Source organism: Symsagittifera roscoffensis, chromosome 5 (genome assembly GCF_963678635.1).
Source record: "Symsagittifera roscoffensis chromosome 5, txSymRosc1.1, whole genome shotgun sequence".
In the NCBI taxonomy this organism is placed as follows: Eukaryota; Metazoa; Xenacoelomorpha; order Acoela; family Convolutidae; genus Symsagittifera; species Symsagittifera roscoffensis.
Window position 1 is genome coordinate 36,061,310 of NC_087066.1, and position 25,872 is coordinate 36,087,181.

The following is a 25,872-nucleotide window of genomic DNA, read 5'->3' on the forward strand; positions in this document are numbered from 1 at the left end:
TTTTCCCAAAGCTTCCAGTAATGGTTCTACTTCCATCATCACTCGGTAGACTTCATCATTCTCGTCTGCTGTATTTTAATCCGTAACGGTTGATCCTCTCTGTTTGTGTCTTTCAAAGTCACTGAAGTTCCCACTCACGTATCCCATGAACTTCCTTCCCAGTATCGATTCCAACTCCTTCTTTGTTCTCTCTGGAACTGCTGAGAACATCTTACTTAGCAACTCGTAAGATTTTTTGGACATTCTCGTTAGTCTCACACACTTTGGCACTGAGAAGGCTTGATCCACGATCGTTCTCGTACTCTTTACATCTACAGCAACGAAATGCACCGGGTATCTGCTCTTGCACATTGGAGCCAATGTCGATCCCACCAAATATCGTGCTCCTGATGGTCTACATTAAGACTCACTGTGTCTGATGTTCATTTCCGTCTCGATCGCTTCCCTCCATTTTCCTATGTACTTTTGCTCAGTTTGCAGAACTCCTGGGAACACTTCTACACTGATGGTTGTGACCATCTCATGTTTCTGTGCTAGATTAAATAGTGACTCCAGACCTCCACAAACGTGACATTCCAGTCCACAGACTTCCGCCAGACAGCTACCAGGTTTGACCCAGTCTTCTGGTCCCCAGCCAGGCAACTCCACTTTGTCTTCCCCGTAGAGGCTGTTATCATCACATTATATATGATGTTCAGGTCACGCAGGTTACAATCTGCGTTCAGCTCCCTCTGCACGTCTTGTGTCGCCCGTAATATCGTGTCAGCATTGGGACTAGGACACCATTATGGTCTCATCAGTTCCCACACTACCATCAAGCTCGTTCTCAGTAGTTCATCTGAGAATCCCAACCCAAACTCCACTCTTTTGTCAGATTTTGGTAAGGAAGGTGCAGTCACCTCTTCTTCAAAGACCAGTCCCAATTTGGTCTGTGGATTATTAGCGCTCTTAATCGTTACAATCCTCGACGTCCAGAATCTTAGCAACACTGCATGCTCGTAATCGAAGAAGCAATCGCGTATGTCTTCACTCAGGAAAGGGTTGTATGCTATCCCTATGATTCCGGACACGTAGCTGTACGACTTCTTCTTGATCGGTCCACAGTACTCACTGGATTTTGGTAGTGCCCCCATAGATTCTTTAGTGAGTCTCAGCTCCTTGTTTGAAAATCTCCTGATTTGGTCTATCTTTCTCATGGACTCTAACTCCTCAGGTTCTTTCATATTCACCCTCATCGGCTTGCTTTGATGCATCTCGAGCAGTGCTAGCAAGAGTAAGGCTTTTGCTCGTTCATCGCCTTCCCTCAACATCTTGGCACAGGTGTTCAATGCTGGTACTGAAATTTGCTCTATCAGGAATCGAATGAAACAGAGAGCGTCTCTCCGCTTCGCGCACGCCACTGCTGCTCCCTCTTGGGTTATCAGATCCCTCAGGTTCGTCATAAGGAAAAGTTTTTCTTCTTTTGACATTTTCCTTTCTTCTGAGTCATATTCCCTGCGAGTTAATCCCATCATGCACCAGACGAACCTCAGTTGTAAGTCGGTTCTTACGTAGGGTACTGCCATGAGAGCGTGTATTCTCGGCGCAGTCCTCATTTCCTCTTCGAAGTATTTCAACACCACTGCTTTCCATGGAAGGCTCACTAACTGCTCGATTGTTTTCGCCTGCATCTCAGATGACGCTAAAGTTCCATACGCCTTTTGCTTGAAGGTGGTGCCTCGCAACATTGTCTCCAGATAACCTTCCATGGCCATTTCGTCTTCCAGAGCCATCACATACCCTCTAGCCGAGTTTCGGTATTCTAACATCTCCATGTATCCACCGGCGGGTTCATCTATTGACACAGTCTCCGACACTGTCAGTCGGTTATAGTCCACTGGTACTTGTTGTCCTGCGACACTTCCCTTTCCGTGGTTCATGGGAGATGGTTTAAAGTCTTTAATTGTGCTTTCTCCACATTGGCTAAGTATTTCCATTTCTAAGATTGCTCCAGTCAGAGTGCGGTCACTCCTTTCGGATTTGTAACCTGTTGACTTTATCCCTGCCATGAGAATGGGTGGCACCATCGCTACATCGGTTAACTTTCTGTCCGTGCCAGGTAATTGATAATCACCTTGTCCCAAATCCATGGCCTCTTCGACTCGTTTTCGTTTCGCTGAATTGACAGCTTTCATTGATATCTCTGAATCCTCCTTCGTCTTTCCTACTCTCCTCGGCATCACCTTGCTGCCTAACTTCATCTTCATCTCATTGATCTTATCAATCACCAATTTTGATCGCATCGTTCCCCTCCTGGTTCTTGACAGATACACCACCTCTCCTTTATGATCCTGCGTGTCATCTTGATGGGAGAGTTCGCCTCACTTTCATCAGTGGCTGAGTCAATCAACAACTCACTCAATCTCCCTTCACACTCATCAAGTTTGTCAAGGACTTCCCGCATCAATGGTCGGTTGAGACCTGTTTTCAAAATGGACTGGGTCCCATAGCTCTGAACCACTGTCCAGACTTCTTCCATGAACGCCACTCTGTCCAATCTGCATCCCGTCCTACTTTCATGGTCTCGATGATGTACTTCCCACTCTTCTTCGGGCAACGTTCCCAAGAAAGGTACTCTGGCTGAGCCCTCTATTCTTCTTCTCCTAGGTGATTCCATGGGGATTCTTTGTTCTTTATTTCTCGAATTGCCAGGAGAGCTTCAGCTTCATTTCTGTAAAGGCTGACGGAGGTTCCAGGGTTGAAACGCCTTCATCTGCTGGCTCAGTCGCCTCCAACGTATCCGCGTTGTTCTCAAGATCACTGAAGATATTGAAATCCAGGCTGGATATTCCTCCTGTCGATGCCCTGTCGTCTTCCCCACCAGCTTGACTTGCATCTTGTTGCATGGGTTCTTCCGCTTGACGGCTTCCTCCCTGTCCGTAATCTACTTCTGACATATCCTTCTTCGAGCTTGAGGGTCCTTGCTTTTCATTGTCGGCCCCTTCGGGAAATTCCGGTATGATCAGTGTGCCAGCTGATCCATCTTCCTCTTCTCCATGGACCACTTTGATTTCCTCGCAGCCGAAGGGTGCTAGGAAGGTTCTCGCCTGCAGCGTTCCTCCTTCTTTCAATTCCGGTTTCACACTAGTCAGGATCAAGGAGGCCTCAGACAGTTCGGTCCTGCCTCTCATCTTCATAGGCGCTAAGCCTAATCCCGCCCATTCCTCGTCAAATCTTCCAGGCTTGGGAGTCGCGGCGTTGCATATTCGCCTTCTCGTCGCTTGATCCGTATAGGCAAACCGTGTGTACTGTAACACGGCGGCATTTCTCCCCGCAAAGTATGGATCCATCGTTCCCACGAAATTCCCTATTCTCCTTTCATTGGTTTCAAATGCTCTCAACCTAGGAGTTTGTACCACGGAGACTGCTTCGAGCAACATCCTTCTTATCAAAGGGAATTCGGGGATTTCTTCCGGCAGCTTCTCGTAATCACCCCAATCTCTCGTCTCTTCTCTCACCTTGTGATATGCTGCAGTGAGACGAGGCACTCTGGTTATCTCACCATTCGTTTTATCATAGGGTCTCAGATTCCAAAGCTTCGGAAACACCTCGATGTGTCCTCTTTCTACTTCTCCCATGCGATCACGGAAGTGATCGTCAAAACTGATGACCGTCATTTCTGGCTCTGATATCTTCGCAAACAACAGATCTTCGCTCATGAGCTCCCGCAACACGTGCTGCTCACACCAGTTCAGCGCACTACCGTCCACTGCTGATATGAGGTTCAGGTGCAGCACCGACCTCTTGTACGCCTCCACCTTGACATCAGGGAACGCAAATTGAACTGCTGGTCCATAGATCACTGTCACAAACTCCGTGGCTCCTCTGATCAACGCTAAGGGATCGGTCCTCATGGCCAAGCACAGATCGGTTAGTAGGGGCATGCCCCCAACATGTCGTCTCACATCTTCTTCTCTCTCGATAGTCTCATCTTCTCCCGTTCCAAAGCGATTTTGTTGGAAGAGATTTTGGATAAGAGTGTGTCTCAGGTCTCTTATCTTATTTCACGAGTCCGTGGTTTTCTTCATGACCAATATTCTCACCTTCTCTTTCATCTGCTCTGGACAACGTGTCAGCTTCATTAATCTTCCCAAGTTTCCGTGAGTAAATGATCAATCAGGATCTAGAAAAGAGGTCTCGAATATCACACTTGTCAGTTTCACCTTAACTTCTCGTTAAAATTTTTCAAAAAACAATCAGATAAAAAGATTTTTATCCTAAAATTTATTAAAATTCAATCGGTCTCTAACATTTTGGAATTCGACCTAAGTTTGGACAGTTCAAACTTTGGATCTATTCCTAAGATCGTCATTCAGTTGTTTATGGTCACTAACCCCTTCATACCTAAGATATTAATAACATAACACATAAGATAACATAACATAACACACATATCACACATGTCACACAACTTAGTCTTATAGCCTAACATCCTCTCGCACGTCACTCAGCCTATACTTAAGCAATATTTTTTATGTAAATATACTTGTATATTAGTATCAGAGAATATCACGTGTACAAGCGCGTACAATTCCCGAGGATGCAGTCGTCCTCTGTTTGGGTCATACACTGGAAGCGAGAGCTCCTTCACGTCCTTTTCCACGAGGAAGTCTCTCAACCTCGTCAAGGACAAGACTAGGTTCTCTGGGTCCACGTGCTGCTTCTCCGTCGCCCTCGTCACCAAGAAGCATAGGTATTTTCCCGGTATCTGTGACGCCGCCGGAGGTAAGGCCGCTACGCCCCCTATCCCTGGTGTTTGCTTCCAAAGAAACTCTATGTTTTTATACTCTCTCTTAAAATCTGCCGCTAACGCTGTCCTAAAACTCATGTATGCTGTGATTGCTATCGCACATGTTCTATTTAGGAGTATGAAATCACTGTCTGTTAGTATTATGTTGCTTGAATATTCATTTGGTAAGTTAAAATATGACTCAACTACCCTCCCTATGTCAGTTTTCTTAGGTTCTTCGCCTGTTTCTGCTTCTAAGTCTCCTGTTTCTCTTGCTATTCTTAATTTTTTTTTATCAAGTTTTCAGTGTGGGTAATTCCTACCCCCACTCCCCGGACAAAAATATCCATCGACGTCCCCGTCGATCGCATACCGGGTATCAAGTCGAGGTTAGAAGCTGGAATGAGTAGTCGACCTTCCTGGGCAGCCCAGGAAGGATCATCTCGTTCGGTCTTGATGTACTTCATGCTTTCACGGTCTACGTCTTGAATCGTGACGCTGGTCTCCTCAGGGTCCGAGGTCGTTTCATTCAGCCACTCTAAGACACAAAGGTTCGTCAAGTCTTGTTCATATGACTGCTGTTGCTCGTCGTCGAACTCTACCTCGGGTTTCGACCGGTCGTCGACCCACTAATCGTCGTGATCATCAACTATGTCAATGTCTTGTGACACAGTTATTTCTTCTAGACCCACTACTTCTTCCACTATCTTCTTCAGATCTATCCTATCCACTACAAAGTCGTCACCGTAAGGGTTATATTTCTTTCTGGGTCTTGTCCCTTCATTCTGACGAGTCTGTGTCGTGAACGGAAGACCCGGTTCCAAATTCTTGGGAACCTCCATCTGTTCGGGATCCTGCCAATCCTCCTCTGCGTAGGGTAAGGTTTCATCGTCCGCTTCGATCACCTCGTTTGGATCCAGGTCCAGCGGTGTATTCGTTCCTTCCTCCACGACTTCTTTTCCATCGTTCTTCTCCCTCGTGCCCTTCTCGTTGACCTCACAAGTAGGATCCATCATTAGATAATCCCCTTCTTCCATGTCTGCAGGTATACACCAGTCTTCTGTCGATGGATTGTGTTGCTTAATGTTTTCGTAATGTGCGGCTCGGCCAGTACTCAGTCTATAAAAGCGTCTCTCCTGATGCACTTCCGTAATCATGAAGGGTCCCCTCCATTTTTTTAGGAGCTTTTTCGTCCTTTTCGGTGGTATAACGTTCTGAAATACCCATACGTAATCTCCCACCGAGTAAGCTTTTGCACCAGCTGCTTTCTCGTCGAATTTTTTCCTCGGCCTTGCCTGTGCTTGCTGAGTATTTTGTCTACATAAATGGTTCAACTCCTGTTGACGTCTGATCACATCCCTCACGTAGACCTGTGGAGACGTTTTCTTTCCCTCATACTCTGGGTAGAAAAAGGTTAAGGGTAAAGACTTCTCGTGTCCAGTTAGCATCATGTGTGGACTAACTCCAGTGGTGGAGTGTTGCGTGCTATTATAGGCTCCCATCACCTGTGGAAGGTATCTGTCCCAATCGGTCATGTACCTGGAACAATATACTCTCAGCATCGACACTAACGTCTTATTCTGTATTTCCACCAAGCCATTCGTCTGGGGGTGGTATGTCGTGGAGTGAGCCTGAGCAACCTGTGATTGTCTCATAAGCTCTTTCGTAAGCTCTCCTACGAAAGCTGTTCCATTATCCGATTGAAACGTCATCGGAATAACCATGTCTCGCTATCCACGTATTGATCAGGTGGTCGCATGTCTCTTCCACCGAGGCAGTTATGCAGGGCACGGCCTCTGCATACTTCGTGAAATGATCTATCATGACCAACACCTGATTATAACCACTGTCTGTCATGCATATCTTTTGGTGATCTATCTGCACCACCTCGTTGAATTCAGACGACTCGATCGATTGTAAAGAAAGTCGCAACTTCCTTGGATCCTTGACCTGTTGGCATGACAGACATGCTGTTACCCACTTCTCGCATGCCTTTTCCATTCAAGGCCACTCGAAGCGCTTCAAGATCCTCTGATATACTTTGTCGATCCCCTGATGGCCCATCTGATCATGCGACCTGAATAATAGTTCGGTCTAATAGAGTTGCGGCAATACTATCGCGTTATACTTGTATAGGACTCTGTCTTCTTCTCTTCTTTTGCAAGCCACAATCCCGTCCTTGTTCAAATATAACCTCCCCTCCTTCTGCATGAAGTACTGTCTCAGGATACGGTAACTGTCTTCCTCGAGGTCCCCCTTATCCAGAGAACCATTCTCGATCCACCTTTTCAGGTTGCTTGTCATGCGATCATTTCTCTGCGCCCTTAGAAGATCTGAGAGTCTGTATCTCGCCTTCAAGTACGTCTTCATGACCCTCATCTGACTATTCAGCTCATTGGGCTGGTGTGTGTCTTCTTCCATCTTAACGCACCAAATTTTCGCCAGCGGCTGTGTTTCTTGCTTGAACGGCTGAAGATCAGTCCTGACTAACTCTTTTTGTGGCAACAGACTTATCGAACGTTTCGATACCGCTATTGTCTCCAAATCATCCAATGCGTTGTCAAAGACTCTTTCGCTTGATATAAGGTAGCGATCACTGTCAGGATCCTAGTACACCTCTCTGTCCAGATCCCTTGTACGAGTTTCTACTAGTAGTGTGTGGATCGCTAGTTCGGACAGTTCTGATCCCGAGCTCGAGTTCCTGTCTAAATAGGTGTCAATTCCCGAGTTTCGGGAATTGTCATGTGTTGAAGAGGTTGTGATGGAGTCTGCACGCTCCTCCAGATCATGTCTGTGCCTTCTTCGCATCCATCTGAACTCCCCGGACAAAACCTTGTTCCCCAGGTCCTGTTTCTCATCAGGAACTTTTTCATCTATCTCAGACTCCCCGGACAAACTTTCTTGTCCCGGGTGTTGATCTTGTACTCGCTGGCTCATCTCATCGTTCGTCTCCTCGGACAAACAATCTTGCAGCAGGTTTTGTTCTACCTTCTCACCTTCTTTATCCTGGTCCACAAAGGTAACGGTTTTCCTTCGCGTACTGCTCCCCTGTTCTTTCCGTCCGTAAGAAGTACTGGTTAAAACCTCGTGTGGTATTGAAGATACTAGTTGCTGAACTATTGTCCTACAATCCCTCTCGTTCTCTTCGTGTTGTCGTCTGGGCGGCATGATCTTCACCTTCTCCCTGATTGTTAGTGAAGCCACTGCTGCTGTCCACTCGGGGTCATCTCTGGTCACTTCTATTTCTAACAATCCACTCAGCATCCGCATCACTTGCGGTGTGACCTGTACCGTTTTATCCAATAATGAGAGGCTGTTAATGTTCATGCGAGAGAGTTCTTGTTGGACCAGGTTTGAGCGCAGCAACAGATCCAAGGGGAACGGGTCCTCCTTGGATAGGATCTTTATCTCGGCTGCTTTATCTACAGGTAACTCAGGATGCCCTGGAATTGGATGTCCAGACTTATCCAACCATCTCGTTAAGGGAAGCGCTTCATAAGTTTCTTTGTCCAGAAACAAAAATCCTTCCTTTATTTCTGCCTGATTGGCTTGCTTCTGCTCCAATCTTTCATAGAACTCAGTTTTCTTGCTGAGGCTGTCAGCATTCTGGTGTTTATCACGCATCCTGTGTTCGATTATCATATGGTAGCCATCCAATCTTACTATTCATCTACCAATATAACTCTGATCCATCGAGTAGGTCTTCAACCAGGATAACGCTCTGTTGTCTACGCGTAACTTAAAGGGAGCGCTCCCCAAGTATGAGCGGTATTTTTCCACAAATGTGACTACTGCAAACATTTCTGCTTTTGGTGCACCATATTTCATCTCAGTGTCACTCAAAACCTTGCTGCCGTATGCAATGGGACGGAGAACCGTTCTTCTATTCCATTCTTGCTCCTGATGCAATATTCCTGTGATGGCTACTACCGATGCGTCTGTGTCAAGAACATACATGCCCTTTTCAGTAGGCATGCCTAGCACTGGCGCTTCGCACAGTTCCCGCTTTATGTTCTCGAATGCAACTTGTGCTTCATCGTTCCATTCGAAATTTTCCCCTTTGTTACGCATCAGCTTCTGCATCGGATACACCTTGTCCGCATACCCTTTTATGAACTCCCGGTAGTAGTTGGCAAACCCTAGGAAGCTCAGGAGCTGTGTGTCCGTTCTGGGAGCCTTCCATATCAACACTGCTTCTACTGCTTCCGGGTCCGGCCTCACACCATGCCTGTCCACCATTCTTCCCAGGTACTTGATTGAATCCCTAAGGATTTCACATTTCGATGATTTGCAGAGACCTCATCGAGCCGATCAAAATGGTCTTCCAGGGTTGGTGTCGCTATGACCACGTCGTCCACGTAACACATCACAAGGTTCCCGTACTTCTTTTTCACTCTGGTCAAAGCCTGAGCCATCATTCTTTGAAAAGTGGCCGTTGCATTGCACAAGCCGAAGGGCATCCTCTTCCACTGGTACAACCCTAATTCGCACGCGAATCCGGTTTTCTCTCTATCCTTCTTCCGCAGAGGGACCTGCCAGAAGGCAGAACCCAAGTCCAATGTGGTGAAGAACTTGCATCACCAAGTTTAGAGAGGCTCTCGTCTTTTCGCGGTATCGGGTACGCATCTTTTATAGTTTTCGCGTTCAAGTAGCGAAAGTCGCAACAAAACCTAAGCTGCCCCCTTTCTTTTTCACCATTACCACACCACAAGCCCATGGCGATTTAGAGGGTTCTATCATGTCGTATTCGAGCAACATTTCTATTTCCGCTCGGCACGCTTCCGATTTGTGTGGCGTCATTCGTCTTGCGCCTTCCCTAATGGGAACGGCGCCCTCTTCAAATTCGATTTCGTGTTCGACGAAATTACAGCAACCGATATCCGCCTTATGTTTCGAAAATACATCTGCGTTCCGATTTAAGAGGTCCCGCAATTTTTCGAAATCTCCCTCACCTATTTTCCCTTTTAAATGTTCTATCTCTGGCAAAACCAGTTTGTCAGATTCTAGTTCATATGACGTGGGGCCTTCCGGAAAAATCGAGCAGCTCGATAAGCCGTCGTCCGTTTCGGTTTTCATTGAAAACAATTTATGAATAGATTTTAATTCATTAATCCTCTTTAAAAATTTTTCTTTTTTGGCATGATAAGGACAGTCTTTCACACTATGTTTCTTCAAGTTTTGTGTCTCCTCATAGTCGGTCCTCATCGGCAAAGCGTAACCAAGCTTCTTTCCACGCTGCATTGAAACCGTGGTGTCCATTGTGTTCAATAACACACTGACACACAGTCCGTTTCGCGTTACCGAGAAACTCCGGCCTAAAATCACCGAACTCTGACTATTTGGATTCGGTACTAAGCAAACCTGTTTACTATCGCTTAACAAATTTAAATTTCTCATTGTAAAATTTGCCACCACAGCCTGTCCTGGCTGTAGTTTCATTTTTCTATCTAAAAAAATTGGTACCTTGTTTTCGTCTGTTATTATCCTATTAATTGGTTTCTTAACATACTTCCAGTCCGGGTTTCTAATTTGTATCAGACCGTTGTTCAAGTCAATCATCATGTCAAAATTCCTGACAAAATCTCTGCCCAAGATGAATTGGTCGGCGTCGTCCAAATTCTCTACCACCAGGTCCAAAGAAGCTCATCCAAAGATCCCGTCCTCCCATGTGAAGAACCGTTATTGGTGTTCTTCCGGCTACGTAAATCGCTCCTCGATTGGCGGCCGCCAGTCGGAGATTCGTTGGAATTAGATCTTCCCTCGTGAAGCCCATTCTTTCCCAAGTTTTTATCGGCGTCACACTCACTACCGCTCCTGTGTCCAGAAGCCCTGTGACTACGATTTTCTTCCCGTTGGTGCGATCTTGTCATGGCGTCATGGCCTATCCTGCGGACTTTGAGTTCCTCCTCACCCTATTTGGTCACTATCTGTTGTTACATAAGTCCTAGTGTAGATAATGATTCCATCCACGTTCAGCATCACTTGATACGGCCCATAGACTTCCAGGTAGCGTCCATGAAGTTTCTTTATGCGAGGACCACCCGTTGTTAGTAGTGCTCGCACAGCCCTCGACTCAGTGCGTGGCTCCACCTGCCTCAGATAATCTGCATATGTGTCCAAATGCATCAATGTGAACTCGGATGGTTCACTCAGATTTCTGATTACCTGGTGTCCAGCCACTGAGATTATCGACTGTATCTTGCTTCCTTGTGGCACCATGCCGAATCTCTGACCGGAGATCACATTAAATTTCATGCTCAAACTGCTTGGTGTTTTAGTCTCTTCGACCTCCGTTGCTTCGAAGGTAACCAGTTGCTCCTGTAGTTTCTCATTCTCCAGTTCGAGTTTCACTTTTTGTTCGATCCCTTTCGTCACCAGTTCCTGCTGCACTCTATTTAGAGCATCCCTCGCGGCTGCCCTATAATCAATCTTGAAGTCATCGGCCGCAGTCACTGGTTCCGGTTCACGTGTCTCTTCAGTTACCGCTTGCATTTTTTTCGTCGCAGCTCTTGCGGTTTGTCTTTTCTGCGCGCCTCCGCTTCACTCAACAGGCGAGCCTTGCTGGCTTTTACTCCTGATAAAGCTTCCTCATGCCTTGGATGCTTGATGTCTGCCACTGCATCCCAGAATTGCGGACAATCTGATTTAAAATGACCTTCCAAGTTGCAAAAGAAACACTTCGGGCCGAATTTTGCAATTACTCCTCTCATGAAATCCTCATGGTCAACTTCTGACGCATCTTCGTCCTCGAGGCTAAAGCCTATTGCTTTCATGCCTTGTTTGTAAGTTGGGCATGCTGATACATGATGGTTCGTTGAACTGCAATTGGCACAAGAGCGTGTCTTGTCCATATCATCCCTCGGTTTGTACCAGTTGTTCCCTTGGTTTGCGGTCCGTTGTTAAAATTGCCATAATTGTTCTTATAGTATCCAGATCTCGAAGGAGGTTTCAACAAAAGATATTTTTTTGACTTGAGCCTCAACTCCTCTGGTGTTGGCGCATTGGTTGATAGTGGTGTGTAATGCGTTGCTAGCATTGTTCGAAGTTCATCATTCTTCACACCATCGATGAATTTTGAGGCTACTGCTAGGTTCATCCTTCGGTTCGACTCATCCGGTTGGCTGCGTCTTCTCAGCATTTCCAAGTCATCTAGAAACTTGTCTATCGTTTCATCTTCTCGTTGCCTCCGTTTCTCGAAGCGCATCATTGCTTGGTGCCCATGCACCCCTGATCCAAAACGGTTTAAGAAGATTTCGAAGATTTTCTCGGCTGTGTCACGCTGATATTGCTTCTTGGCCATGACACAGTTCAGGGCTGTCCCTTCCAAGTTACTGGTGAGCGCACTGCATTCTTGTCTTTCCGACAAGTCTTCTTCCTCGAAATGCAGTTTCATTACCTCTATCCAGGTATCAATACAGCCATCAGATTCGTCTTTGTAGCATCTTGGTTTCTTAAAGACTCTTCTGGACTTCTCACTGCGTTCATTGGTTCTGGATAACCTTGTAAGGAATGTCTCTAAAGACCTGTTTAGGGGTTCAAAGGCTGTGGCCATTGCCGTAGCATCTCTCGAGTGCCCCGCCTGAGTGTCATCACACCTTGTTAAGGGCTCTGTATTCGGTGCATCCCTGCAATCCGAATCGCCGTGAGTGTTTTCCACTTGGCCCACATGACTCCTCCCTGGGCTCGCATGTCTCCTGTTACCGGAATCACCTCTCCCAGTCGCATGTGTTGGTCGTTCGTTAGAGGTCTGTCTGTTCCCCGTTGAACATGCACTACTGTTCGGTCCCATGTTCTATTATCCCTTGTGGCATAGCCTGATGAACTGCCCCTACCTCTAGTGGGTCCATATGTCCTCCTCCTTTGATGGTCATTGAAGTTCACCTTCGGCTCCCTGCTGGGACCTCCCGAGTTTGGTTCCCCTTCTTTTGGTCCACTCTTGCTGCCTAGTAGCCCGTCCAACCTATCCATGATAGCCTGAGTTCGCCTCTCCATCATCGCATCTATCTTTGTGTCAAGAGTCCCAAGAGACTGCTCTTGTTGAATTCTTAACTTCTCCATGTCGTCTCTTAAGCGTAACTCTCTCTGTTCCGCTTCTCTTGTCATTCGCGACAAGTTCTTCGCTATGTGCTCGTCCGTTCTTTCCTTCAAGCATTTTTCGCTCCTACCAACTTCTTGCCCATTGAGGTTTATTTCTTCCCGCAGACACTCTCTTTCAATGTGAACTGCTCTTTCTAGTTCACTCATTCTTATGGACATCTGTTCATTTTGTTCTCCTATACTGCCCACTATGTTGTTCAAGGCTTCTTCTAATGCTGCCCCGTTATCCACGAGTGGCGTCACTAGTGGCGGTGTCACCCTGTCGGTCCCAGGTAGCTTCGTGCTGGTCGAGATTCGGGCTTTTACTCTCTGTCTCGACGTCTTTTCATTATCCACTTCAGGATCCGCCAATGCGTTGCCTAGCCCTTTGTTTCTACTCTCCCCAGTTCGCGGCTCTGAATTTGTCATAATCTCAAAGCCTCTCGACTGGCCTGGTGTGTTTGCGTCTTTGCTTATCGTTCTCACCACACCAATTTTGTCCATGGTTCCAGTCTCTCTTTCGACGTATGCCTCATTCTCCTATGTCGAACTATTGAGGCTGACTTGAGATCCAAAATCCACTTGCTCGTCTTCGTCCTCTTCTTCCTCCTGGGATTCACCTTCATTTCCTGTGCCCACTCCCATGGTGAATGGAAAGATGTTTCCTAAGGTGTACCTCATTCTTTCTGAGAACGATGAAGACGTTGTTTGTTTCTCAGACCCGCCTGCCATCAGGGTGTTGTCTGTTGGGGATCTTCTAGTTGCCACTATTTCAGTTGAGATGTCGGACAGTTCCGACATCTCCTCTCGGTCCAATTTCCCGGTGGAAAAGGCAAAATCATGGCCTTGTTCTACTGGAGTAGATTCACTCGCCAGCATTCTGCCTCTCCCCTCCGGTCCATGTACTTCCTGGTTCTCATTCATGGCCTGGTCCGTATGGACCTACACTTCTAACATAGATTTTTGTTCTTCTGAGGACTTCTGACTCCTAGTTTCAACCATTCTGCCTGAAACCGTCTGCCCTTTGTCGGTCCGGGCTCGTTTGATCCGATCCACAAAAGGGTCGGTCATTGTTTTTCTTTGCTTTTTAGGTATGAATTTCCTAGATCTTTTACCTCGTTTAGGTATCCTTGACTTGTCTAGACTCATTCTCAATTTGTCACTTCTTAATGCCTATACACTCAATTCGATTGCTAGTGACCTTATAGTTTGACTATCAAAAATAATGACACAACACAATCAATTTCACAAGATTATATTAAATAGTGACCACGAATCCCTGTATGTTATCAGAGTACAGCTTGTATATAATTTATTCACACTAACCGATTATCGGTCGTAAGTTTTGAGAACTAGCACAATATGATGTTATCAGTCAATTCAAAAGATAGTGTACTCACTACCCAATCAAGCACAAATTCTGTTGATTTAAAATCAAAAAAAAAATTTTTACAGAAAAAGAGTACCTCTATGAAAAACGTATGTGTATTGTACTTTTAGTCGGTCGCAGTACAATAGTCGAACTTGTATTTTAAAGAAAAAGCTTTCCCTGCGTGGTGCTGCACCAAACAGACAAAACTTTGAAGGCAGTAATTTTCTCAAGTGGGCGTATATTGCACCCACCGAGTACTGTGTTACCTATCTGCCTTCGGACTGCCCGAGCTAGACCTACTAAAATCCTCAGGGCAATCACTTTTCACAAAAACGTATTGGGTTTCAATCCACACCAATGAATTACGCTCTTTTTAGTTTAGACTTAGTGTCGCGAATTTCCGAGTTCGGACCTGTTTTGTTTTGGTCTGGTCTTTATTGAAAGGCAAGTTACCAGTGCAGTCACTGATTCCTAGCCTGTCTGCTAATAACCTAATACCTCTCACTGTAGTCTTTCTTCTGTTTACCTAAGTCCTTTAATAAAATAATACCCCTCCGGATTGACAAAATTGAGACCCCTCCGGATTGGCAAAATTTAGACCCCTCCGGATTGGGACCCCTCTGAGTTAGTAAATATAAGACCCCTCCGGATTGGGACCCCTCCGAATTTGAAAAATTTGGACCCCTCCGGTTTGGGACCCCTCCGAATTTGAAAATTTTGGACCCCTCCGGATTGGGAGCCCTCTGGTTTTGTAAAAGTAGCTTTTCGGAGATTTCCTTTATTTTCAACCTATACCCCTCCGGATACGTTCTCCGATGCTATTATGCTTTTTAAATTAACTAGGAAGTGTATGTGATCCTTTCCTAGACCCTTCCGGATTGAAGTTAAGCCTCTTATTTGACAATTCACGCTAACGGTGAAGGGTCTTATCGCTAGCCTAATTTCGGCTCTATTAATGATTTCCGGTGCCTTAAGCCTTCCCTATTCTTCTAGAACAGCTTAAAATTGCCTTATTCAATCGTTTCTGCCCTTTGGTAGGGGTGTAAGGGCTTTACTAAAAAAATTTTATAAAACGTGAGGGGTCTACCCTCGCGAATTGGTTAATTTGCTAAAAACAATCTCAAAAACTTTTTACGCTTACTTTTTCGACAAAATTTTGTCCTAATCAGTAAGCTCAGCTAATTTCTGATCTATTGGTACCAAGATCAACTGGATCTGCCCAGTAGTTCCAAACTTATTAACAAAAACGTCTTTTTTCTAAAGTCAAGAAATTTCTCTCTTAAGGTTCCGCCTAACTTTTTCCGCAATTCTGTTCTTTTCGATCTAAAAATTATTGATCCGAGCTCAGAAGGCTTATATTTTTCTTGTTCAATGCAAAAAACCCAATCTAAAACGCTTTAGTTGAAAAAAATTGCGAAAAACTATGCTACCTGTAGCCCTCCGGATTGATGAATCCACCAAATCAAACACGTTAAGTTCGATGTCTCTGCAACCCGGAAGGCTTTCAGGAAGCGGGTTTTAAGACTTGTAGATTCACTAGTGGACGTTGTCCGAACAACTATTTTTACTGTCCTAACTCAAAAATTTCAAAAAAATTTTCTTAGTTTATAGTGTTCCGTCTACTCAAAAATCACGAAAATTCGGTTTTTGGTACCAAAATAGTTCCAACCACATCCGAACTAAACTTAACCGGTTCTATCTATTATAGTAGTGCAGTTACGATGTAACACACTAATTTAGCGCTTTTTTCCGTTTCAAAAAATATCGATATCTCAAAAATCGCGATTTGTGGGGGAATCAAAATATCGCTATTTTGAGCCTAAAAACCGGTCTGCTTTCTGTGTTTTTCACTGAAAAACGATATAGGAGTTTTAATATAGGCTATATAAGTAATAATATTAGTAATACTATACCCCTCCGGGTTTGTTTAATATCCGAATTAAGGTGCTTAACTCGGATATTCGCAGTTCGGTGCAGGGTCACTACAGTGCAGCACTGTCGAGCCCCCCACAGATTACTATCTTAATTTCTGTACCAAAAGGGATACAAAACTTGTTAACGATACCCAACAGTCGATTGTTGTTGTCGTTGAGCCCTTTCTTGTTGCTCCTTGTACTGCTTGCCGGATCAGTCTTCTCCCAAGACCCCTCCGGATTGACCGCAAATCAGCAGACCCTTCCGGATTGAGCGCAATTTATCATAAACGTGCTTAACTGCTCAAATAACCCTACAGTACAAGCCTCACAAACAGGCCACAAAATTGATCGTAACAATCCTGACTGATATAAACGCCTGTAACAACAATATATCTATCAACAACAAACGAGGGGGTCGGATCACATCTTGTCTGGGGGGATAATTTCTACTGATTTTTTAAATTTTGAATACTATATTACTTATTGTTTGGTTTTATATATATCTTTAAGTGTTTTTGGTCACGGACCACTCAATAGATGACGCTTCCGCGAATCCCTCCACCCTTCCTGGTTCGTGAATTTTTGGTCTTAACTAGGTTAAAAAGCTATTCACGGTTATCCGGAAGGCTTCCGCGTTCCGAAATACCCTTCCGCCCCGGCTGTTTTGGCCTATAATGGGCGTTAATGTGAGCATCCGCTCGGCGCGGAGAGCTCGTTAACGGTTCTACCGGTCATGATGTTTATAAGAATAACACCCAGGAGAGCCATAAAAACATCTATGTAACATTCGCCCGGAAGATACATATCGACGAAAAATAAAGCTAGCTTCTAAGACGACTGGCTAACGTCTAAACAGAGCTCTACATGCTTTTCACCGTCTCTACCAAGCCAGTTCTTTTGGTGGTCTTTCTAACATCGGGTCGACAAAACGTTACTGCTTTCAGCTTCTGTCAAAACACTCAAATTAACTAGATTACATGCAGAAATAGTGAGCTCATGGCTGGGTCTCAGTATCCCCAGACCCCGAGGTCACTTCTAAAATCAAGGCTACTACTATTTATTGAATTATTATTGTTTTTGTTCAGTAGATAAAAATCATCATCTCCATCGAAGATGGATCAACCCTTTCTCCCAACTCCTAGCTTCTCATCCTAGCAAAATGAATTCAGATGTCAATTAAATTCAATTCAGGACATAATAGGGAAGCTAAAAGTTTGTATAAAATTATATAAGTTCCAGTCCCGAGACCCCTCCGGATTCTTGAATCCGGGGAATAAAGACCCTTATCTTTCTTGAGGAGGGCTGTCTTCCACCCTTCACCGTTGTTCGCAACAACCTTGCAACTTTTGTAGCGACACAATAGTTGCAACTCGGAACGGTCTCTGCTAACTCTGCCATTTGTTGTTGTTTTCCAATCACAATTTTCGTCGTTATCGCTATCGCAACTAATGTTGTTGTGTTTATTTCAGTTTCTTTCTCCAAAATGGCCAATTTTGACGTTTCTTAGAATTGTTACGTCATCAATTCGAATTTTTAAAATTTAGGAATTTCCGAATCCTTCAGCCTTCACGATTTGTCCAATCGTTCGAATAACGCTCTTATTCCCTCAAAACCGCCAATTCGGAAGGTTCGCTGCTAAAAACTCGTAATTGCTGTGTCTGCATTTTTGTCCTTTCTGGTCGAATGTCACACCCAGCTGTCCACCGTTCCACTGGGTTCACTCTGGCTCACTTTTTCTTTGTCTTTGCTCTGTTTACAATCGCTCTGCTTCCTATTCAGGGTAGGACAGCTCTACTCGCATTTGATTTATATCTTGAAATTGCGCATAGCAAATTCCCGCTGCTTTTTTCAAGTACTTTCCCGCGATTGTAATTCGGTTGTTCTGATCTTGTTTTTTTTGATATTTTCAGTTGTCGCGAGAAACTTGAGCATGACATGTCCAATTCGAATTTTTGAAAAATACCATTTGACCCCAAAATTATGTTTTTCGCATTGCTCAAGGTCAAACTTCCAAATATGACCGACAGGCACAAACCCGTGTAGATTGCGACAAACAATAACTGTGCCGGCGATAGTTTTATGGTGTCCAACTCGCCGGTGAGCAAAGTGTTGTCATTGATCAATCTTTTAGCTGTCTTCACGGCTATTTCGGCACGAGAGTTTGAATGTGGGAAGGCTAGAGAACATACTCTGTGCTCAATACCATAGTGTTTGGTGAATTGTTTCAAATCGTTTGCGCTGAACTCTGTGCCTCCATTGCTCGTGAGTAATACCGGGACGCCGAAGTCCCTGCACAGCCGCTTGAGCGCTTTGATTAGAATTTTGGAGCCACCCTCAGCTGTAAACAAATAAAACCAATTAGAAAACCGGTCTAACATTCCGTGGCGTCTCCCAATTTTTTTCTTTTTTTAATCCGTAATCAGAAGGGCAAAAGTATCATAGTAATCGAGGTTACAGTCAGGAGTCCCTTCATCACGTATTCCAGTCAAAATCCTTGGAATTTTCTTGGTATGGAAGTGATAATGATGAAAGAAGATGACAAGTGTTGATGTCCTTATAGTTAAAATCGATACGGGTTACGTTTCTTCAATAAGAACACGCAACTCGACACGAGAAAATATAATATACAAGTAAAAAAATTTCGTCGAAAGTTATTTTGTCATTTATTGTTCCGAGTACGCAAGCGGCGTTCGCAATCTGTATTACAGAAGATGTATTGGAATGGGTATACTGGCTAGGGTATAACTTACAGTTACAGCTTTTGCGCAGTTTGGGAGGAAGTAATGTTATCACATTTGTTGCAACTGAGACATGGGCCAGAATAACTACTCTTGTCTGTGTAGGACCATACTTGTGACCCCTTGGTGAGCGGAATACAATTCAAAACATTTTGCCGCAGCGTTTCTGGGATGTACAATCGTTATGGTAGAGAAAGATGTTATCGTACCTGAGTGCTTCTGTGTCCCCAAAAGGGGCGTAGCTTTGGGTCAACATTCGTAATTATTTTCGGGAATCCATTTCTGACTAACAGGCCTATCGATATGATTGTGGGGTCTGCTGACGAGGCTTCCAGGATACGAGTTCTGTATACCGGACAAATGTCGTAGTCGACTGAAGCTACAGTTTGCTCGTGTGAGTCTGTGAAAAGTAGCCTTGTGTGGTCTCTGCCGTCTTTCTGCATTAGTTGACCTCTTCTGGTTTGCTATAGCGGGACAGCGAATGAGGACCGGCGTGTGTTTTTCCCAGGAATATGAATGATGCTGAACCTCCAGGTGAGCGTTTTCTCCTTTATGCGCAGGAGTCTCGTAATATCGATGTGTTCAAGCAATTGGTCGCTAATTATTCCAAGCAGAGGCTTGTGATCGGTGTACACGACTAAATTTTCACATCCTAAGGTGAAGTAGCGGGTTTTTATAAGGCTATCAGCCACAGCTAAACACTCACCTTCTGTAGGAGCATAGTTCGATTCAGCTTTAGTGTGAAGAGTGACCAGATTAAACAAACCCGCCACCCGTCATCAGAGCAATCTGATCTGCCGTTGTCACATGAACAACGTTGTTGCATCAGAACTCAAGATAAAAATTTCGAACAAAATATAAAAATAGATCCGACTTTATACAAAAATGATCTGTTCTTTGGAGTGAGGAAGGTGTTGAAAACATAAGGAAAAGCTTGAATTATCTCAGCAAATAAAAAAACTCCGTCGAGTCCGTCACTAGCTTCTAGTGTGCCCAGAACAGAAGCACTGTTACCAGCCTGTAGAGCCACAGAGATATGCTGCTTAAGGTAAAGTGTCGACTTAGGTTCTTGCGTAGCAGCCAATAGACGTTTACCAAGCGCGCGTAGGAAACTGTACGTGACGGGCCCACAACCACCTTGGACTTCAAAGGCCACCGGAGCAAAGATATAACCTTATGATTTCCGAGTATTTAGAGTTTTTTCTCACTTCTGCTTCGGTAGCTGCAGAGAACTGGCAAGGGTTGTTAGAAATCCTACTCGGGGCGAGCGCGTCCACAACCGTCGTGTCCCAGATAAGACACATGCCTCTTTCCCATGGCATCCAAGTTAGTCCATCTGGTCTCTTGTTGTCTGACGTAGCCAGCCCTGGGGGTTCTAAGACAGACGGGATGTTCGCCGAACCTAAAGCACGTTTAATAATATCGTTTATCATAGCATGACGCTGAATCCGGCCCGCACTTCTTCTACACGACAAACCGTGGGTACCGAATTTGTCAACTGGCTGACCGCATTCACAGGTATGGGGTTCACATATCAGCAGACCCAATCGCAGAGCTATAGAAATTCTTAGATGCACATCCGCCAACTTGAGACCAACCGAACGACTAGGAAGCGCAAACCCCATTATCTCAGTTTTGCAAACAAATCCGGATAAAGTTTTAATGTTTATTGGCCGAACAGGACGTTTACGTCCCTCATATCATTTATGACGAGCTCCATCAACAACAACAACAACAAGGAAGCGCGTTAATCCAACCATCGCGCCAATTATGATCTTTTTGCTAGTTTGAAGAACTCTGATGCTAAGTTCTCGAAAACTGCTAAGAAAGCTCGAATGTTGAACAGTCTGGGTCTTCATTGTGCGAAGAAGTCATCTGGTCCGTTACAGGACATGACGGAGGCAGAAAGGAAGAGCTGGCCTGCTATAGTTGTGAGCAATTTTGACCTCTTATGATGGTGTAGTATTGATGTACACTGTTCTCTTATGATAGTATGTTCTCTTATGAATAGGTGCTCCATCTAAACAAACTGCATCAGAATGTATCCAATGCCGGTTTTGCATCAGTCTGTGAGGAGGGCTGTTTTTTTGGGTCGAATTGTTTGACACCGTTTTTTCGGCTTCTATAGCTATATATTTTTTGCTTCATCGAACAGTACTTTTAACTGACTGTCCCAGTAGCAAGGACTGTTTTTTCTTTTCAGTATTTCACGGAATGGTAGGAGCTGCGGTTGGGCGGCGTAAATGTGAGATACTAGGTTTACAAGGGTGTAGAAGGATCTCAAATTTGTGACGTTCTGTGGTGTTGGAAACTCTTTTAGTGACCTCGTGTGAGATTCCAACGGCTCTACGGAATCTTTACTGACCTAGAACCCAGCCCAAGAAACCGACTTTTGACAGAAGACAAATTTTCTTGATTCTGCGGTATACCATTTTTTCCAAGCAGCATTTCCAAGCAGCGTTTTTTCCAAACGCGTCTCCGCCGTTCTGTTGAATAGGTCTTCGATTGATTCAGAGTAGATAATAATGTCGTCGATCACTCTGCGCACATTCTCTACACCAAATGTGACCCTTAAAAATCGATGCGTGTATGCGTCTCCCGAGGCGAGATAGCCTTGGGGCACGTCTTGAATCTCAACCTACCCCATGGCGTAATAAAAGTCGATAGATATCGGTCGTTTTCTCCAATTGCTAGTGAGTGGTACCCGTTTCAAGCGGCTAGTGTTGTTTTGTACATAACCCGGAGAATTGACATAGCTTGTTGAAAGGGTGATCTAGTGTCTGCCTGCATGTTGCTGCATTGAGCGACTGCATGTCTGCAGTTCTTCTGGGCTCACCATTGTGTTTTCTTGTTACCACCATGCGATGACACCACGTCACATGTGGGTTAGGAGGATTTACCGTTTTTTTGTTCAAGAGCTGGCGTTAAATTTTTTTTTGCAAGACGTTTCAATCAATCATATTGACTAGATTTTTCCATGAATTTTTTCTTAAGTGTCTATCCTGTTGCTGCGTTGTAGTTACCTCGTCGAGGGGCAGCGCATAAATTTCGTCATTTCTGTCAGATTTAGTTATAAATGGTCTTCGTTTTTGTTTTCAATGGTTAGTGTGGTAGTTTAGTGCTTCTTCAGAGAAGTTCTGATTTTTTAGTATGGGTTATTTTCAAAACTTCCAGCGGAAGGTTGTTGTTTGCGTCGTCTCGTCCAATTCTCACACTGTGAAGTGCCTCTGGGTAGAAGGAGGACCCCGATTCCAGTAACTGAGATGTCAATTGCTTCTGGATGAGACACCTGTTTCGTCGAATCTTCAAGCCTTCAATTGGGGAGAGGATAATAAAAGCTATGGTTGTGGTGTCTAATTTCGTATATACCTTATCTGCGGAACAATAGACAGAGGAACGTTTTTGGTTTCATATCTGAAGCTCTTAGCCATATGCGTGAAGGCTCATCCAACCTGAGGAAGGCAAGGGCCTGTTGATAGTTTCATAGCTTCTGTTGTGAACTTGAATGGTCACCTCGAGCTATATTGTGTTACTTGCAGTTTTGCTGATCCACTTGCGAGCTTTATTGTCGTACCGTAAGTGATTAACGAAAAGTTTGGCGAGTTCACAAAGTTCCGCTGAGCCGTTCATACCCATGATAAACTTGCTGTCATGTGTGTCGATCTGCGCGTTAGTTCTTTGGTGACTTGTCGCCTATCTTGCAACACGAAACAGAATGGTTTGCTTCCCACAGGGACAAATGTGACCTCTTGCTGGACACTGTGACCGCCAGTTTGGTCCTTTGTGCTTCGCGTTACCTTAAATGTTACACTTGTCTATAGTTGAACTCTTTGTTGGCTCTTTCTTGTTCTTTTTGTACGAGCTGCTTATACGTATGTCACTGTTCAGAGTACCTTGGCTCCGTTTAGCCGCTTCTCGGTCCATTGCAGTTTTTTCAGCTCTGTCGATAGTCAGGTTATCAAGAGTAAGTAAATCCTCTTTCATTCATGCCTACGAGAAGCCGGTGCAAGAGCATCTAGTCCGTGTATTCAACTTTTGCGTTACACGTGCAGTCTGCGAGAAACGTGCAGTGTCTCGCTGTTGTACGGAATTTTGCCAGATATGTTTATATAGGCTGGCCAGGATCCTGTTTCATTTGAAGTAGCTCCATAATAGTCACCAATCTGTTGCCAGCCGTTACCAGGCGTTTAGTGTTCGAAAGAAGAGTTTTCTCGCTTTGTGTTTGTAGATCTGTGCCGTAAGTTGAGAACAACAGACGGATAATTTCTTCAGCGAGACAGTCATGCAATGAGTTGCGTCGCGTGGTGTGGGCTGTCTATGTTTTTAGTGTTTTGTACTGTGACCACTGGTGCTCGAATAACGACCAGCTTGTGTCATCAACGGAATCGCCAATGAGTTCCAGTTTGGGTCTTTTTGGTTTTTCCGGACGAGGAACTTTGAGTTGCGTGGTTGGTCTCCCGGTACATTCGTAGTAGCTGTTTTGCGACATTTGGATCCAAACCTCGCGTTTCGTAGCTGCAGCTTGGGACAGGACACAGTAACCGCGCGGACCTTGTTGCTCGTTTGACTCATATTGTTGACACTGCATAGCTGAGCCTTGTCGTCGGTGAGTTGTTGAAGACACTTTAGATTGAAACCATGTAATTAAAATGCAGTGTCTGAAATACCAGAACCAACATAGTATTCAGACAGAACGTACACTATCAAGCATGGATATATGCCAGCACCAGCTAATTATCACTTCCATATCTAGAAAATTCCGAGGATTTTGACTGGAATATTTGATGAAGGGACTCCTGACTGTAACCTCGGTTACTATGATATTTACCCTGCAAAAATACAAAAAAAAATTATTGAAGATTGAGGGTACAAACGAGACAAAGACTCGCGACAAAAATGGTTTTTTAAAAGTATTATCTCTATAGATGTGAAAAATTTGTTCACCACAGAAATTATTGATATAGCCCTCAGAAAACTCCTCGATGCTAAATATGTGTTATGCTCTTATGTATTGTTGGTAGTTTCGTATCCAACCTTTGCGCTGATCGTCGCATTACTGACCTTTGAAGATAAAGTATTTGTTCGTCGATGCAAAATTGAAAAGGGAACAAATTTTACTGATGGCGATACTGATTTAGATTAAAATGAGTCTTTGGCAACATCGGATTTTCAGGATACTAGCCAGTAAACCAGCAAATGTGTGTAAAAGATGTCGTTTCTCCGCCAAGTATGATCTTTAGTTGTATGCTCCTAAAGGGGGGCGTGAAGGAGCTATGGCGTAGTTTGTGTTTTTCCTTACTGATTTTGACTACCTCAAGGAAAGCTCATAGGGAGTCAAAAGTGGTTCCATATTGAAATTCTATAGGCCGCGATTCTGCGTTTTTTCGTTCTTAGACTAAATTTTTAGACTGAAATTTCAATCTTATTCGGCCATTTTAACTGCTTTTCTAAGATATTATTAACTGATTCGTATGGCCAATCAACCAATTCAGCCCCCTCTCATTGACCAAAATAAAAACAGTCTAAAAATAACAACATTTCTTATAATTTTTAATTTTTATTATTGGTTCATTCATTCTCAGATCGGAACATTCTGTGCCACTCGCTAGGCAACCGGATTTTTTGTTTGACACATGTAGCTGCAAGTATAAGTTAATTGCTGATTGTTTGCTTTCAGACTAGAGCCAATCGGAATTTTTGAACCGGCTGATGACACAAAACAGTATGTAACTGGCCAGGTAAAACTTCTATGTATTTCATGTAAATGAAAGTTCTCCAGTATGTTGATCCATCATTAGACCTTACCGCCGTAGCATTGAAGTATTTAAGTTCCAGCCCTCGCAATAAAGTGGATTCTAACTTTTGGGTCTGTAATTAGAACAAGCTATGATGATTGTAATTGAAAAGTGCCAAAATGAAGCCATAAATCAGCTATTACCAGTAATGCTGAAATTTATTGTTCTGCTTTTTTGACACTTTTTGATGACTTGAGTTTATCATTCTAGTACTATCACCTGTAATTGTGCTTTTGATAAGAGAAAAGATTTATGAACTTCGAACTATTTTCTTTCAACTTTGAATCTATTTAGTTTGTTTTAGCTTTTTCTTCACAGAATTTTCGGTTACCGTGGGATCATACTCATTCCTTGGGATGTCAAAGTTTATGACCGTGATGAGTTTGCAACCAGGTCTTACCAGACGAACAGCTCCAATAGGTAAGATTAGTGCTGTATACTCAAGCTATCAAAAAAAATTAAGTTTTTCAGTTTTTTTTTTGAGTAGCTTGCTAGAAGACCTAATTGTTCGCGAAACCAATGAACCGATCAAAATCTTAAGTTTTTCGAGGTGCTTCAAGCTAAGATAATTTCTAAGATAAAAAAATTTGATGTCGTTTTGATAGCCAAAAAGAGCTTGCAAAAATGAAAGCTTATCAAGCAAGCTATTCAAACGATGAAACTTTAAATTATTTCAAGTTATATTGTAAACTTTGAACTATTACAAGTTTTTTTGTTTCAGGAGCTGGCGTAAAGTTTTGTTTTGCTAGACGTTTCAAGCAATCCTATTGACTAGATTTTCCCTGATTTTTTTTCTTAAGTTTCTGCTGTTGTTGCGCATACATTTCGTCATTTTTGTCAGATGTAGTCATAAATGTTCTTCGTTTTGTTTTAAAGTTTTGATTTCTTAGTATGGATTATTTTCAGTACTTTCAGTGGAAGTTTGTTGTTGGCGTCGTCTCGTCCAATTCTCACACTGCGGGGTGCCTCTGGGTAGAAGGAGGGCCCCCGATTCCATTAATTGAGATGTCAATTGCTTCTGGATGAGGCACCTGTTTCGTCGAATCTTCAAGCCGTCAAATGGGGAGAGGATAATAAAAGCTATGGTTGTGGTGTCTAATTTCGTATATACCTTATCTGCGGAACATTAGACAGAAGAACGTTTTTGATTCCATATCTGAAGCTCTAGCCAGTATTGAGTCGACACTGGCCACCATGAGCGACCTCG

General features: G+C 44.0%; 1 protein-coding gene across 1 annotated transcript in view; it reads left to right on the top strand.

The window, feature by feature from the left end:
• The window catches only part of LOC134845520 (polymerase delta-interacting protein 2-like), a 112,623-nt gene that overhangs the window by 71,090 nt on the left and 15,661 nt on the right, over positions 1 to 25,872 (top strand). The window contains exons 2-4 of the mRNA XM_063862449.1: positions 24,006 to 24,097; positions 24,548 to 24,608; positions 24,970 to 25,085. Of these exons, the coding sequence (XP_063718519.1) occupies positions 24,015 to 24,097; positions 24,548 to 24,608; positions 24,970 to 25,085 (260 nt within the window). The 5' untranslated portion in view covers positions 24,006 to 24,014. The remainder of the gene's footprint in view (positions 1 to 24,005; positions 24,098 to 24,547; positions 24,609 to 24,969; positions 25,086 to 25,872) is intronic.